This window comes from Podarcis raffonei, chromosome 2, assembly GCF_027172205.1.
Source record: "Podarcis raffonei isolate rPodRaf1 chromosome 2, rPodRaf1.pri, whole genome shotgun sequence".
Classification (NCBI taxonomy): domain Eukaryota; kingdom Metazoa; phylum Chordata; class Lepidosauria; order Squamata; family Lacertidae; genus Podarcis; species Podarcis raffonei.
Window position 1 is genome coordinate 24,923,825 of NC_070603.1, and position 17,554 is coordinate 24,941,378.

Sequence of the window (17,554 nt, forward strand, 5' to 3'; positions counted from 1 at the left end):
TTCTAAAAGCTGAAGGTTTCCCCAGATTGAAATAAACTCCTGTCCTTTCACATAATCAGTTTATTTCTTGATTTGGTGTTTCAAACATAGACCAGTTTCTTTCACATGTTGGAGCAGATGGAGGAATCTGAAGTATGTAAGAAGCAAGAGGAGTCAGAGACTTTGTTGTGCAGAGACCTTGCCATCATTCTGCAGGCGGGATATGTTTGGCACAACCCCACACTGTATTCCTTGACCAAATAATGTGTGAAGATGTTCTGAAGCCTGCAGCATTTGAAAGCACCTTTCCAACAACAAACCTTAAGTGTGCTGTTTGTTTTGTAATTTGATCATATTCATAAGTAGTACAATCATCATTTATGACATTGAATCTTGGATCCAACAGCAATGTGAATTAGATGACAACAAATAATGTTGCTATGTACTAGCTTCCACTCCCAGTCCTTTGAGGCCTAGATGAGAGGACAGAAACAGGATCAACAAATATGCCAGTAAGAGGAAGACCACAAGCAAAGATGGCATTGAATGCTTCTTCCTTCTCATGTGATGGTGACAATGCCCTCCAAGGGGCCAAAATGCATCTTGCTCTTGCATGTGAGCATTGTACTCTCAGTTGACAGCTCAGGACTTGTTCTCACTGTGCAGGAATTGTAATGATTTGATACTGTACATACATAGCCTCACATAAAAATCTTCCTGTTACATAGTTTTAGAAATCATTTGGCAGGGGGTGGGGAAAATATATGAACACTTTGGCCTAAATACTTTCTTTGTCATTCTAAATGAAAATATTTCATAATCCTTTTTCTTTTCTTTTTTTTTTTTTTGCGGGGGAGAAACACATATTTTTCAGGGGACCATCTCTCCCCGCTTCAATTTTTCCATTTCCCCCACGGGCCCTCACATCTCCATACGAAACATATGTTTGCAAAAATAAGGCGTTAAAGCTGAAAGTGCTTCCCATCTCAAGTATCTACCAAAAAAGTGTATACATTTCAAATATTTGAAGATAGCTCTCTGGAAAGATGTGTACAGGAGGTTGTACCATGACAGCTTACAAGCTTCACATATGCAGGAGCTGCTTATATCCTTGATCTGTATGTAGGGGAAAGTTGTTCTCAGATTCTCCAGTTTCTGAAGTGTCTAGAATCTGTTCAAAAATCATAAGATGGGACTCTTGGCTTCTGAGCCTTGTCTATGGTGGTGCTTAATTTATACACAAGCACAAGAATGGGGAGTTATCTGTAGTGTAAGCATAATCTTGTCATGCTGAGACTTTCTGTGCCAAGAAAATGTGCCTTCTGGGCTGTCATGCTCTCTTAAATTCCTACACAGGTTAAATATGTCTTCTTCACATGTGTCATCAGGATGTGCATGTCTCTCCTACCTGATCTAAATGTTAGCTGCCTCAGGCTTTTCCCACCCAGTTGTTACACTAGATCACCTAAGAGTGAAGGAATTTTACATGGCTGGGCTTCTTGGGAATCAAACAGTGGTGGCACTTTGAGAAAATTATGCAGATATATTACACAGCTATAGATTGCCATTCCATTAATTGAAGGCTCTTCACTTAGTGGAGACTTTCTTGAGTGAAAAGGGGAAGGAGGGGGTGTTTTTTGGCTCCCTTTTCCCTAGAGCCCCCATTCTGCAGCACCTCCCACGCTGTTCCAAAGGGGGTAGGGGGAGGTGTTTGAGGGCTCCAGAAGGAAAGGGAAACTGATGAAAATTGCCTTTCCCTGTTTCATGGAAGCCTCTGATGGATGAAAGAGCCTTCTGTTGAGCCAAAGGATACAGTTGGATACAAGCCTATGTTTACAAAAGAGAGATTATATTGTTCTATCGTCATAACTATCTGCAGTAAAATGGTCCCTCTTTTTTTCTTTATAGACATCAACAATCCCAAATGAAAAGATCTCAACTAATAGCCACAGTTCTAACTGTTTTGACATTTAAAACTAAAATTCTCCCATTCTTCTTACTTTGAAAGTAAGAGAGTCCGTGATAGAGAGAATGAATATATTTCACCAACTATTTTCCAGGATCATGATAACTGATACGAGATAATCAATATCTTACTGAAGATACTTAAAAGTGTTTTTGAAACTACAAATATATTTTTAACTTTGACACCAAAGTAGGTTGTTCTGGTCTTATACATGTCTTTCCACTTTTCATCAAATAAGAGTACTTTTTAGTATTCATATAGCACAGTAGAGTGTTAAAATTCCTTGCTTCAGATATTATGTTTGCAGCACACCAGTAATATATGTTAGTGTTAAGTGTCTTGAGGCTGAAAAAGAGCACCTACGAGTTATGTAGGAACTTCATGGCAGGTAAATTTTAAACCCACAAGTTGTTCATGACTGAATCCTTTAGCCCCTCCATTACACCCATGTTTTCATTTTATCAGTAAAATGTAACAGCTTGTACACATTCTGTTTTTTACCTTATATTTTAAGGATAGTATTTTCTTCGCATTTTCAAGATGAGCTGGACTGCACTAAAGTCTGTAGGACTTATTTCCCGATAGGGCTGGGTGATAAATTGTCCCAAACAGTTCGAAGTCCATATTGTGATACCGGTTTCATAATTTTTGACCTGGCAATATATTGCAAATCATGGTGCACAGGATCTGGTTATGCAGAAAACAGTCGGGGCTACTACAGACATTTTTCTATCCATTACAGTACTTGTCATTAGATCGGGTCTCTCTATGTGTGTCACTCATTGCTTTTTGAGAGAAGCTGTTTATTGGGCCTAAAATAAATACCACTAGGAAAATAACAAAGTGCTTTCAATTTTGTTGAAGGTGTAAGAGTCCTTGTGGATGCTCGAGAGAAACTTCATATTCCTTGGGGAAATCCTTCTAACCAAAGAAATGGTGACATGCTGATGGCCTTTGATACCCGCTCAGGAGTGGTGGCGCACGGAATGGTGGAGACCCAAGTTTTTTTGCAGTTCCTTCCAGCAATAAGAAGCTTGTGGGCAGATAGTGGTATCCAGCATGCCTACGACAGACGCAGAGAATTTCAACTGGTAAGAAGCACATCTGATACTTGTTGTTCCTGTTGAGATCGCATATTGTGAAATGTTTTCAGGTGAAATAATGGTTCCTTACTGAACCATTGTAAAAGTTATCATTAGCCGTGATCAAAATACTCCAAAGATGTATAGCCTAGTCTGCTATGATTTTCATATTACAAATTGATTATTAAGAATCATTACTCAGAACCTAATATCCACAAGGCCCACCATAATTGTAGCAGAGCCTGAAATTTGAACCTGGCCTTGAGAGTATATAAGAATGATTTCCTGCTCTTAATCTACTTCAGATAAACTAAAGATACAAAAAGAAAAAAAATGGTATTACAAGCTACTTGTGCACCACATATGTCTGGTTAAAATCAGGTGTAGATTCTGAAAGAAGTTTAGGGATGATGATAAACACAGGGGTAATGATGTGGGAATATTTGGTTTCTAGAGGAGCAAGGCACAAATAACTACAGCATGGTGTTATTTTGCATGGGAAATAGGAAATCGCCTTAGTGCCAGAACATTGGTCTCTATAGCTAAATGTTATCTACACTAACTGGCAGCAGCTGTTCGGGATTTCAGACGGGAGTCTTTTCCTTACGTACCTGGAGATGCAAGGTATCAAACATTCAGCATACAGAACAGTTGCTCTACCACTCAGCTATGGCTCCTCTTATTCTCAATCACTTAACTCTTGGTAATGTTACCTTTGCTCAAAAGAGTCCTAGGATGCTAAACATGAGCATATGAACTGCCAGTGTTAGAAATTAACCGGGTACCAGGCACATTTTGCTATTGGCGCGGGTCCAATTACGACCACATGGAGATTTCTGGATGCCAGGTTGGCACCTGACATCTCCATCTGGCTTGCATCTCCAGCTTTCTTAAGGAGGTACACAGAAGAGCTTATTTATTGCATTTATATCCCACCTTCTCTGAGTACATGGTTCACTCCCTCTCCTCAGTTAATCCCTACAAAGACCCTATAGAGCAGCAGTTCTCAACCTGTGGGTCCCCAGATGTTGTTGGACTACAACTCCCATCCCTGAGCTCTGGCCTTGCTAGCTAGGGATGATGGGAGTTGTAGTCCAACAACATCTGGGGACCCACAGGTTGAGGGTCTATAGGCTGCTATAGAGGCTGTGCCTGGCCCAAGGTCACCCAGTGAGCTTCATGACTGAGTGGGGATTTGAACCCTGGTCTCCCAGATCCTAGTCAGACACAACTACAGCATACTGGCTTCTAGAGTATTTCTGGTATGGGGCAACTATATAAATCAAGTAGATAAATAAATATGGGGGAAAGCAAGATGTTACTTAGGGAAGGCTTCCATATGTCTACATTTCATTGCACTTCCCAGTTGTGTTCCCAGTTCTCAAAACCACAGTTTATCCTTCTCACCTCATGCACTAATATTCATGAGGTGAACCATTGTTTGCATTAAATTGGATTAAATTATGTAAACCATTGTTTGCATTAAATTGTCTGTCTATGTGCTTTTGAAAATCAAGATCAAACTGGTTTACAATTCTGGTACGTCTTGTTGGTTTGGATGTTGGGCCAATTTTGTTTTGCTACAGATCAAGTAAATGAGGCATTGTAGCACATGAGAGAGAGTGAATATGCAAGCCTAAGGGTCATTCCAGGCTTGTTCATTTACTTTGAAACTATGTCTAAATCAAACTATAATTTGCTGGTTCAGACATAACGGGAAACTATGGTTTGTAGAAACCGTAAGTAAGATCATCTTACTGTGCAAGAGAAATGGGGGAAGGTGGAAGTGTGTGAGCCCAAGAGACACCCTATGGTTTGTCATTATATGTGAAACCATGCTCTTGTTGCCCATACTTCTCAATCTCCATATTATGAAATGAAGAACTGTGACAAAAATTTACCTCTGCTTCCAGAATAGCATATATGCAGTAACAGCTTGGATTCCCAGAAGCACGTGTAGAATCCTCCTTACACAATGGGGCTTTCCTGCCCCGTCTTCCACATTACAGCCCTTGAAAAGCTGCTCCTAAGGGTCAAAGGACCCTCCAGAATGGAATGGGATGGAATGTGTTGTGGGGAGCTGCAGATTCAATAAAGAGGGACGGGGATGACTTTCTGCTAATTTAAGTGCCTTTTTGGTTGGCAATATTGGGTCCAAGCCAATGACAACAACAAGAGAAATAAGACATAAAACTCTTAGCATTTATATTTTAAGAAAAATAAATGGGCACGTATATGCAGAGTTTCTTTAGAACGTTTTCATTCAGGTTGTCAGTCCTTTGGCAAATGTGGAAACAAAGAGAGGAATTCAGCGTTGTGCTAATACAGATGTTATTTTAGCTCAAGCATTTCTGCTTGCCCTCTCCCCCTGCACACCCTTCTGGGGTTTCTCCCACCCCACCCAAGCCAATATGGGGGAGGCCTGACATGCCAGCGTGAGCCATTGCACTTCCTACCACTAGTGGAACTAGTTTACTGAATCCAGCCTCTGGTTACAAACTTTTGTATTTATCCAGTTCTCGTGACATAATTTAGGAGAAAGGAAGGTGTTCCTTAGAATGCTTTAAATCATTAAAGCAAACTACTTCAAATCTCAGAAACCTCATTTAATTTGTGTGATGCTTTGTTGCAAGTGACAACTTTTTTGTTTGTGTTTTTAACTAATTTGATTTATGTACTGTTTTAAGTAATAATTGCATCTTGGCTTTGAGGTATATGGGAGAGAAGGGAAGGAAACATTAGTCAGTTTCACTTTCGATGCATACTCCAAGGTCTCCTGGCTTGATGAATGTTTGAACAGCACACAGCTGTCATTTCCTTCTCTCTCTCTCCCCTTCCCCCTATCCCTCTCCCTCCCACTTCCCCAAATAGAAATGTGAACATTAACACTTTAGAATTTGGCAATAGCCTGTTCTTTACAAAGTTCACATAGTCTAGTTGCATATAAAACTGCTTTGCTTTTATTGCCTGAGTATCACGGTGAGGTGCCTCGTATACTGTAGAATATACCTCCACAAAAGTAGATGATTATACAAAGTAACTCTTAACTGGCATTTAAGCTTGCAAAATTGCTAGCTGCTCTTCACCTTTTAAATTCAAATTTGACAACTTTTCTGTTGCTTTGCCCATGGAGTTGTACAGTGAGAACTTTGTTATTGCAATACTTTCCACTGTCTGCTTTGCTTAGTTGTGGCTTCTTGCTAATGCAGAAGATCTGGACATGTGAAAATATGTGAAGTCAGCTGTACTTCTAACACCAAGTTTTAATACAACTCTTGTGTTTGTGTTTTTGGAACATAAAAGTTAACTAACTGCAGTTCTGGTCTGAACATGGGAGTCCAGTTCAATCCTTATTCCATCAAAGTCACGAATGGCTCCCAGTAAATATTGCAGAAGTGTAAGAAAGTGTAATAAAAGGCATGTTAAGAGTAAAGCCAGCTGAGAAACACCCCCTCCAAAATCCAAAAAGGTAGGCAGTACCTTTATTAGGGCCAACCAAAATGTTACAAAATATTGGCAAGCTGTCAACTTCTCCAGAACTCTTCACCAGGCAAGATGTTAAAGCAGAAGGGTGTGGGGGAGGATGAGGAAGAATAAAGAGCAAAAAAGTAAGAGAATTAAGCTTGGTGCCATATGGTCAGCTTCTAAACTGTCTTCCAAGATGAAGACTGCAAACTGAATGTCTCTGCTAGGTACCTGTAATGCATGCTTGGGGAACCTCTGCCCACAATGCTGGGCAGGCTGGGATCCTAATTTGACTTGCAAGGCCGTTTTCTCACAGCCGTGCCTATGATCTCTACTCTCAATATCATATGATGTCAGATGTGGGGGAGATAAAAGTGTGCTTCAGATTCATTTTAAATTTGGCGCCTTGAGTTGGGCTGTATTTGGAAGGCTCCTGAGCTGAGAAGATCCATACTACAAGCAAGGCTTGCATTGCACACTGAACTTAAATGCCCACCCATCGCTGGGATTGGGGAACTGTCAGGAGCTGGCTGATGGATGGGATCCAGTTGTCCACCCCTGCTAGCATAAGCTATTCATTTTGCAACAGTAAATCTTGGTTCTAAAGGGAACACTACTGTTATATTTGAGATCCCACATACTGTGTGGAATATACTCCTAGCCTAGAGACTTTTTCATTCGATAAAACTGATTGAATTGGGCTCTAGCCCACGAAAGTGTGTGCCTCAATAAACCAGCTAGTATTTAAAATGCTACAAAACTTTTTTTTTTGATGCAACATTGCTACCCCTTTCAAATATAATCCCATAGTATGCATAGATCAAAGTAATGCTCTATTTAATTAACTTCCAGGTTTGCTATACAATGCTAATATTTTTTGTGTAGTTGTCTAATTCATGAGGCAGTGTGATCTGTTTTGAGATATGAATCATAGATCATGTTTCTTCAAGTTATAAGGGACTATTGTGTAAACATGTCATAACATTAAATAGGTTATACAAATATATACTTAGAGTTGACCAAAGGTTTTAGATGACTCTCAAAGTAGATAATAGAAATCCACTGAATAGATGTAAACCATAAATTAAATGATCTATGCATTAAATAAAAGATCAGCCATGAGGACATTTTGGCCTGAAACAAACATGTGTAGTACTGTTTAGGTAGTGACTATTGTTTGTAGCGGACAATTTTCAATTTTACTGTTTTCCAATTGTTGTGCTTAGTAGGCTCTGTGTGCTAGCCTTTTATTCACTGCTTAACATGTTTGAGTACTAAATAAAGTACATTGCAAGATCTTGGTGATTTCTGCTACAATGTGGAAAAATACAGTGTTTCTGAATCATTTGAGTCTCACTTGAAATTACTTCATGTCATGCAGAGCAGTTCCCACATGACACCTGTGCTTTAGAATGAATTGACATTACCGTGGAACCTCGTGTTACGTACCGTCCTCCTTACGAATACTTCGGGTTACCAGCTCCACTAACCCAGAAGTAGATGCTCTCAGTTGCAAACTTTGCCCTGGGATGCAAGTGGAAGTTGCGCTGCAGCGGTGGGAGGCGCCATTAGCGAAAGCACGCCTTATGTTAAGAACAGTTTTGGTTTAAGAACGGACCTCCAGAACGAATTAAGTTTGTAACCGGAGGTACCGCTGTAGATGTAGCTCCTCTCTAGGAGAACTTACCTGGTGAGATCACTCTCTTATTTCCCCCCAATAAGGAGTAGGGAAAATATTTGCCTCAGAGTCAGATGATCAGAGCTTGCGACTAAAATAGTATTGTGTGACTGGAATGAATATATTGTCTGGTGGTAGGTACTAGTGTAATTGAGATTCAATTGTATAGATTCATGGGGCAAGTGATACAGGTATGAATTAATAGCTTTTTGTGATGGCAATGGCATAATCAGGTGACTGTTTTTAATCTGATGCTGATCTTCACTTTAGAAGTTTTTGAAGGGCTAGCATGTAAGAGGAAGGGAGAGCTGTCTTAGAGTGGTGGCATCTTATTTCTTAAACAAAATTAACTATTTATGTACAAGATTATTAGCTAAAGGAATATTTAGTGGAATAGAAAAACCTTGCAAATAGTGTCTAACTGTAAATGCAACTATATAAGCCAGTTGCATTTTAATTTTAAATTTGGAGTTAAAACAATTTGGATAAATCTAAATTGAATTAATTTGCTTCTGCTTAGTTTTACACTGGAATATATTTGTTTAAATCCAGTGAGGCACAGTTTGCGTTTGAATAATGTTGTGGCTTCTTTGTAGATTTAGCATCTCTCTAAATAATTTGAATATTCTCTTAACATGTTAATACAGTATTCAGAGCTTTGGATGCTCACTTCGGTCATTTAACTGAAATTGGATGTAGAATTGGCCTCTTGGTCTGCTAACAACTTTGAAAGAGAATTGTCATTAAAACTAGTGCAAGACCATTCCAGGAAGAATTAGAACAGTGTCTTTCTTCAGAATCCTGTTTACGTCTGTGACAATGCTTGCAAGCCTTTGATCAGATTGTCAATGACAGGAAAAGGTGTGTTTGGTTAGAATCTCTACAGTTTGTTTCTCTTTTTAGCATGAAAAGCAGTGGAGAGAAATGTTCATTATCCACGTAAGCAATTGCAGCCCTGTGATTTGTCCCTTGCCTATCCCTAGGTGAACACTTGATTGGGAAATGGCCCATGCTGTAGTGATAAACTTCTAGCCTAGAGTTACAGTATGTTGTGTCAGTCTTGCTATCAAAGCATTAAAGAATTTATAGTCCTGTTATGGTAAAAGATATGGAGGACAAAAAACATGGAATGAAGGCTGCAATGAAGGCTGAATTACTGGTGCTGTGCATCTAATGTTAAAGTGTTACCACCTTGCTTAAAGAATTATACTAGGTTAGGTTGTGTGTAGCTATGTCACTATCTCAGTGGCACTAAGGAAAATACCATAAAAGTAAGGCCTGAATTGCTTTTAGCACTAGAAAAGATGAAGCTGGAGAGGGGGAAAGGGTTGTGCATGTAAACAACTGGCATGAGAGCTTACCAGCCTGTCTTTGAATAGCTATGTATAGGGTTGATCTAATCGGTTGGGAACCAGCGTAGAAACAACAAGAGAGCCAGCCTCAGAAATGCTCATGGCTGTGTAGCTATATTTCAATGAACTTTTTGTTTTTGTATGTCTTCAATGCTCAAGTTTTATGTGATGACGCCAGACGCGTTTGTTTAAACCTGCTTCTGACCTAGTGAGGTACAAAGCTTGGGGTGTTCGATTTCCAGAATTCCTTTTCTCCTGTAAGGACGTTGAATCTGGAGATAAGAAAAGAACTCATGAAGGATGACTTGCAAAGAGATTAGCAATGGACATGCAAGAAGGGTTCAGCTTCCATTCTCTGTGTTCCCCTGTGAACCTATGTGGCTGAATGGGGACATGAACACTGATTTCCCCCGTCCAAGTTCAATACTTGATCCGCTGTTCATCACTAGGAGTTAGCTTTCACCCTTATTAAGAGGCTGCATTTCGCCTGTTGGAATATTTCTGGATTAAACTTTTGCAGTACTCTCTCCTCTGATCTCATAGAAGTAGATTTAAATTAGGACATGAAGAAGTTGCTACACTGTGTTTTCCAGCCCAGGCAGGAAATGCAGGCGATACAGAGACAAATGTCAGTGGAAAGACATGAAAAACAGTTTGCTAAATGCAGCAGGCCTTTCATATGAGTAGCTTATACTACTCAAATGCTTTATTTATTTGCCTACTTTTCCTTTTAGTTTTCTCCAGAATTTTATATAGATGTTGAAATCAGCACTGGAAATGGACTGGAAGGCTAACTGGAGAACGAGGCTTCAGGAAAAGGATGAAGGAAATAAGAAACTGCAGCAAAAGGAGAATCCGAAGAAAACCCTGAAGATCAGTAAAGGTTGTGGGGTGGAGCAGGAAGGAAGATGAGTCAAAAGACAAGGTGGCTGAAGGAAGGGGGACAAAGCAGGCTGTGGACTGACAAGGAGGGCATGAAGAAACAGTGGTGAAGGCACAGAACTGAGGAACCAAGAAGAAAGCTGTCAGAGGCAAAACTAAACTAGGGACTATGAATTATCAGCAGTATGGAAATAGACAGGTGAGGGAGGGGGGGCATATGCGGCCCATGAAACCAAGGGCTATAGGGTTGTAGACCCTGAAAGTGGTGGTTTGGCAGTCATGGTTTCACCTTTGTCTACAACATTCTGACCCTAGTAATGGGGGGGAAAGAATGAGAGCTAGAAATTAGTGGGCATCAGGTGGGTGCTGAATTTTACTTAGTCATTAGCACATACTACAAAGGCTTTTAGTATTGTGCATTTTACAGTGGTACCTCGGGTTACATACGCTTCAGGTTACTTACGCTTCAGGTTACAGATGCTGCTAACCCAGAAATAGTGCGTCAGGTTAAGAACTTTGCTTCAGGGTGAGAACAGAAATTGTGCTCCGGCGGCGCAGCGGCAGCAGGAGGCCCCATTAGCTAAAGTGGTGCTTCAGGTTAAGAACAGTTTCAGGTTAAGTACGGACCTCCGGAACGAATTAAGTACTTAACCCGAGGTACCACTGTAATTGTGAATGTTTTGGTAAGCCGTGGAGGAAAACACTATAAGTGTTGATTTGTGATCAGTGAGCTGTCTGGCTGTGTTACTGAGACATTGCTGGATATTGAGGGAGGTATGAACCTCTCGCAGATGCCCAAGCTATTGGATGTAGCACCAAGCATAATTTGAGGGGCAGGATGTATGGCTTCGGACTCTGGACAGCATCTGCCTCATCAGATGCCCTATTCAGCAGTTGGCCAGTTCTGTACCTATTGTTTTTCTGCCCACATCACCCTATTTGAACTGATACAGGTGGTCTTGAGGGTGTTATTGAAGACTCCAAGGCAATGGGGTTGAGGACTTTAATGTCCATGCTTAGGCTACTTTGTCAGGAGGACTTTGGAATTTCATGGCTTGTGCAGTTGGAGGATGTGGATAAGCTTCTTAGATAATTGAATCCCAACATTTATACTCTGGGTCCTTGACAATTGTGGCTATTGAAATCAGCAATAGAACTGGGCTGGAGATGAAGGTAGTGAACATTTCACAGAAAAAAGGGTGTGGTTCCTATTGTTCTGGAGGTGGTGGTTAAATTCATTAAATATAGTAAATCCTTATTGAATCCACAAACCTTAAACTAGCCTCCGACCGCTAATATTTCATTATTAGTCACGGTATTAGAACATATGAGAGCTTCCCAACTTGACATGCTGATGCTGATTATTTGGATCTGTTTCAATCAGTCTTCATACCTTAGTTTGGGTAAGAACAGTCTCTGTCTCATGTGGGCGGCTTACATTACAATGTTCACTACCTTCATCTCCAGCCCAGTAGATTGGGTGGGGCAGAGGGGATGTGACCCTGTTGGTTCTTCAGTGGCTTTCAGTACCATTGACCATGGTATTCTTCTGGCCAGTTTAGCTGATTGATTGGTAAAACATTTGTCAGTGTTTTTTTGAAGCACTGTTAAAACAAAGCAATACTTTAATCCAGTCTTCCCCAACTTAGTGTCCTCCAGATATTTGGATGGCACTAAGTTGGAGAAAACTGGATTAAAGTATTACTTTGTTTTAACAGTGCTTCAAAAAAACACTGACAAATGTTTTACCGATCAATCAGCTAAATCTTTGTTGACTAGTCAAATGCCCAACCCCAGTGCCAGATCACATAATGAAATTTGTAGTCATACCCTTTTCCATTTTTACTTGCAAGCTTTAATCCCTCATTGGACAGCACAGAGTAACTAGCAAAGAGTCATATAACCTTGTTCGAATGTCATTCTGGTATAGGGGTTTTTTCACTCTTGATTTTCTCCTGTTTGGCTTCCCACTCTTGGCGAAGTTCTTCTCGTAGGTGAAGAACCTCACCGTCGGTTTTCTTCCTCCTGTCACCGTCAGGCAGGAAGCTGGTGTCCACATCTGAGTTTCCCCCGGTTTCTTCTTGGGGGGCCAGGTCCTCCCACTCCAGCTCTTCTTCCTCTTCCTTCTCATTCAGGGTGAAGGACAAAGTAGAACAGAATTCAGAATAATGTGGCTCTAAAACTGCACCAATCCTAGCGTACTATAGTTGTTCTGGTTTACTGACAAGTAGTGGGCAAGGATAGTCTGGTCTGTATCTCTGGTGGTGGGAAGAGCATAACTGCAGGGCAGCTCAGCTTTTTTACAGGCTCTTTCCCCTGTCTTTTGAGGGGGTGACCTCTGACTTGCTGAACAATGGGGTCCAGAGCCAATTGCTCAGGTCTCTCAGGTAGGCATCTTAAGTACTCTTTGCATTTGAAGAGGATGGAACAGCTTGACTTGGAGAACTGGTGGTACTAGGAGACCAAGGTCGGATGTGACAAGTAACACATGTTGCATTGGGCAACTTAATTGTGCAGTTAAGTTGCAAGGGATCTTTTCTTAGAAGCCTTTTTGGATATTCAGCTCTCCCATTTGTGAATAATTCTGACTGCCTCGCCTGCAGAAGGGCACATTGGTTTATAGTGCATAGATAGTTACTGCTGTTGCCTGTTTGCAAACTGAAACTGGATTCTATGACTAATTTGCCAGATGTCTGACTCAGATGGAAATAGGGTAGGCTTCTGTAAATGAATACAATATAGTTCTAGGTTAAGTATTTCCTTTCTCACAGTTCATCATAAACCAGCACTTGTCTAACTGTACTAAAATGTTTGCTTAAACTTTCTTCAGTTGATCACAAGACTATGGGGAGAACCACATGCTATCTAAATACAGCCCCTCTGAAAACGGAATACTTGCTGTTTATGAATCAGTGTATTTAACAGTGAGCATCTGTAGATTACTCAGATCTTTCAGTTGGAAAAAAAGACCAGGCTTTGTAGCTGAGTTTGGCCCTGGATAATGCTGATGAATTCAACAAGAGAGCAGATGTTCCATGAGCATTCAGAGACACTGGCTGAAGGCCAGCAAAATGACAGAAGGCCTTTTTTAACTTTGTACACCAGTGATGTTGTTAAGCTTCTTTGCCATCTTAGTGTACAGAAATCCATACAATGTTCAGTTACAGGGTAGGGTTGGAGGATCTCTATTTGTAACCCTGTGGAAACATCCAAGCTCAAATATCAGTGGTCACAAGTCTGTTAGATTTAGAGAGTTAACACTTGGTTACTGATAGCTTCTAACTGTATAAGGAAACGAATGGCATGCATCTGTGTTTGTAATTGCTTGTGATTTTCTCATATTTTTTTACTTTTCATCTTGACATGTTCTGTGATGGTTTTAAATGGGATAGTCTAGTGCTCTATGCCCAATTTGAGTGTAACCTTTCCTTCATATATTTTGGGCATCATATGCCGGTATTAACACCTTAAATTGGGCTCAAAAGCAAATTCACAACCAATGCAGATTTCTGGACGTGTCTGGTCAGAGCTGGCCGTTAGCAGCTTCATTGTGCATTCTGCACAAGCTGCAGCATCCAAATACTCTTCACGAGCAGCCCTACGTAGAGTGCATTACAATAGTTAAGTCTGATATTCAATAAAATACACAGTGGATTTGCACAAAAACCTGGAAGAGCAAGTCCTTTGGCATTCTCCTGAAATTCTGATGCATCTCTAGGTGAAAGAAAAGGGGGAAACAAAGATACACTGTGGAGCGGGAGTTGTAAATGGGGATGACAGAAACGAAACAAGGAAAGATATTTGCTGTATCTTGGCGACTTCTTAACAGAAATGTTTGAGATTTCATATGAGTACGGCATTCACCACTTAGGTGCTCTATTTCATAGTTTGGGCAAGTGGTCTGGATTTTATAGACATCTAGAACAAATGGCTGTCATCTTAAATTTCAGGTAAAATACTATTTATTCATTTGCTTAGGGGAAAGCAAAATTCACATTTGGCATCCCAAAGTACATAAAATACAACCTTCAGAACTAGCTAGTCTCAGCCTACAAACAATAACATTACTTATTTGGTGAGTACTGTAAAAGTTTTCCCTAAGTTAGCAAAAGCTTGTCAGACAATACTATAGGCTTGCAAGTTTGTCTAAATTGTTCTGTATTTTTTGCTGGTAGAACATGGTTTGCTATGTGGTTGAAAAATTCATCATTTAATGCTATCCTTGGTTATAAGAAACCTCAGTGCAGTTTCCTCTTTCACCACAGAGTTCTTTTTGACCTCAAGCAAATTACCGAGTGATTGATCTCTTCCTCTTTAAAGGTGCAGATGAAATTATAGCGCAATCTATAATTTAGGAATCATTAAAAGCATAGTCTAGGAATGATTAAAAGCATAGCCTTGCACATATCTACTAAAAAGTAAGTTCCACTGAGTTCATTGGGATTTGCTACCAGGTAAGTGTGTTCAGAATAACAACAGAAGAGGGTTAACCTCTGTAAAATGAAGGAATAGATAGACATAGACATGAATGGTGAACTGTAAACTTACTCTGATCCTGAATGCCACAATATATGTCATGGAAATTTCTGGACAGTGGATCAGTTGTTGTTTAGTCGTGTCTGACTCTTCGTGACCCCATGGACCAGAGCACGGCAGGCACTCCTGTCTTCCACTGCCTCCCGCAGTTTGGTCAAACTCATGTTTGTAGCTTTGAGAACACAGTCCAACCATCTCGTCCTCTGTCATCCCCTTCTCCTTGTGCCCTCAATCTTTCCCAACATCAGGGTCTTTTCCAGAGAGTCTTCTCTTCTCATGAGGTGGCCAGAGTATTGGAGCCTCAGCTTCAGGATCTGTCCTTCCAGTGAGCACTCAGGGCTGATTACCTTCAGAATGAATAGGTTTGATCTTCTTGTAGTCCATGGGACTCTCAAGAGTCTCCTCCAGCACCATAATTCAAAAGCATCAATTCTTAGGCAATCAGCCTTCTTTATGGTCCAGCTCTCACTTCCATACATCACTACTGGGGATCTGGGAATGAATTCATCATATGTTACCTGCACAGTGGATAACTCCTTAGAATAAGCACAGATTTGAGAAAGTGAAATGCAAGCAAGCAAGCACACTGTATTTCTCAATAAATGATTCTGAATGAGTACTGTAACATCTATAATCCTAAATGTTTTATTGTGGCAACAGTTTGCTTCCACTGGATACATCAGGTATCCTGATAAGGTGGCCAGTACACATTAATATAGATTTAAAGCCTAATAAAACAGGATGTGAGATTACAGCATGTACCCCTGATTAAAATAACTCTCAGATTGAAAGATGGTGAAGAACGACGGAAGTTCATGCAGTTCGTGAATGGACACTGAGAAGATTCCAGGAGATGTGCTGAGTGCTGCCTTGCTGCACCATACTAGTTGTATTTATGATTTCTTCTCCCTCCCCACTGCTAAGTGTTATATGACGCAATTGCAATTATACAGTGCTGTGCAGAACAACGTAGAAGTAAAGCTGAGTGTCATCAGTGCAGTGATGACACTTCAACTTCATACCTCTGCATGACTTTCCCCAACAGTTTGGAGGCCAAGATTTATTCCACATATTCTCTGGGTCAAAGATGCATGTGAGCCTCAGGTTTGTCCCATATCTACCCTGTATGTAGTTTATGCAAAGTGAAAACATGTCCTTGGCTGGAACTTCATTTTCTATGAGATTCTATGAGTAACCATTGCATACTTTTCACATTGGCAAACAGGAGTGCTTCGTGCAACACAAGTCTGGTGGGACATTTACATTAGCACGATTGTTGTGACACAAGATTTCTCAAGCTAAATCCCACTTCATTAGGTGCAAGAAATGTGGTCCTGAGTCAGGAGACTGGTTACAGGAAAGATAAAATTCATTAGTGAGGCCAAATCGTCATGAAATGTGAGATATATGCAAGAGTCCATTCACATTGGCAGTGATTGATGGCGGTGATAACTGTACACATAAGATGGAAAAGGAGAGAAAGTGAGAGGGACGACTGTGTGGGAGAAAGGGAACAGAGAAAAGGGAGTGGCTAAAAGGGAAAGAGGATCTTTGAAAATCTTCCAATTGAGGACAAACATTTATACATCTAATAGAGTGCATGTTTACACCACAGTAAATCTTCATGCTTACATTTCCTCAAGATTCTTTTTTTACGTCAGGAGAATGACACGGTTATCCTTCCAGAATTTGTCACTGTTCACAGTGGTTATTACATGCATCAGCCCCAGGCCCTGCAGTTGCACTAAATGCAGATTTGTTTCTTATTATGAAAACCTGATTTGACCAAATTAAAATCTAAAGCCTGAAGATATGCTGTGTGCATTTTGTGAGTACTAGCAGGATAGTAACCATAAAGGGGGCTGTGAGAAACAAGAGTGGTATGTTGATGCTTTTCTTTTTATCTTTTATCTTGAGTTCAATCTTATGGACTGGTGCTTTCTGGAGTACTATTCTTGTGTTCTGCTTTATTGTGATGGTGTTTTAATAAATTATCTGGGCATATTTGTTTTATTGCTTTAAACTGCTCTGCGTTCTTTTTTGGGGGAAATATGGAATAAATGTTTTTAGATTTAAAAAGAGCATGCTTGAGCGTTTTCTGAGATTTGCAGGGAAAAAGTAAACTTTGAAAAAAGAAAAAATAAGGGAACAAAAAAGCCAAACATCCAATGAGAACTGCAAATACTGGAGTGTGGAGGATACAGAGTGCAATGCTCTGCTTGGAGAGAATGGCTGCATCAAATGGTGGATAAGAGCACATATTTTAAGAGAAGTGGGGTACACTGCAGCATTTTGTTGCAGGGCATGCTGACTTATTCCAATAGCAATTGTGTTTTCTAGGAATCACACTGTGCTAGCCCCAGTACTATAGGGCGGTTGTAATCTTTCTCGAACCTGCCATACATAACAAAGCATTTCACTACTTAAAGAATATTTTGTTTGAAGGATACCGAGTCAAATGATAGCCCCCCCCCCCCCCCGATGATGAGCCATCTCTGGCTTGTGCCAGCTATATTAACTTTCTGTATGCATGGAAAGGTAGTTTGAAATGTGCGTTTTTCAAAACACTTTCTTAAAAAGATGTACTAGTTTATGGTGAACATGGCGGCAGCTA

General features: G+C 40.4%; 1 protein-coding gene across 1 annotated transcript in view; it reads left to right on the forward strand.

The window, feature by feature from the left end:
- The window catches only part of GNA13 (G protein subunit alpha 13), a 28,230-nt gene that overhangs the window by 3,829 nt on the left and 6,847 nt on the right, over nt 1-17,554 (forward strand). The window contains exon 2 of the mRNA XM_053375370.1: nt 2,810-3,036. Within this exon, the coding sequence (XP_053231345.1) occupies nt 2,810-3,036 (227 nt within the window). The remainder of the gene's footprint in view (nt 1-2,809; nt 3,037-17,554) is intronic.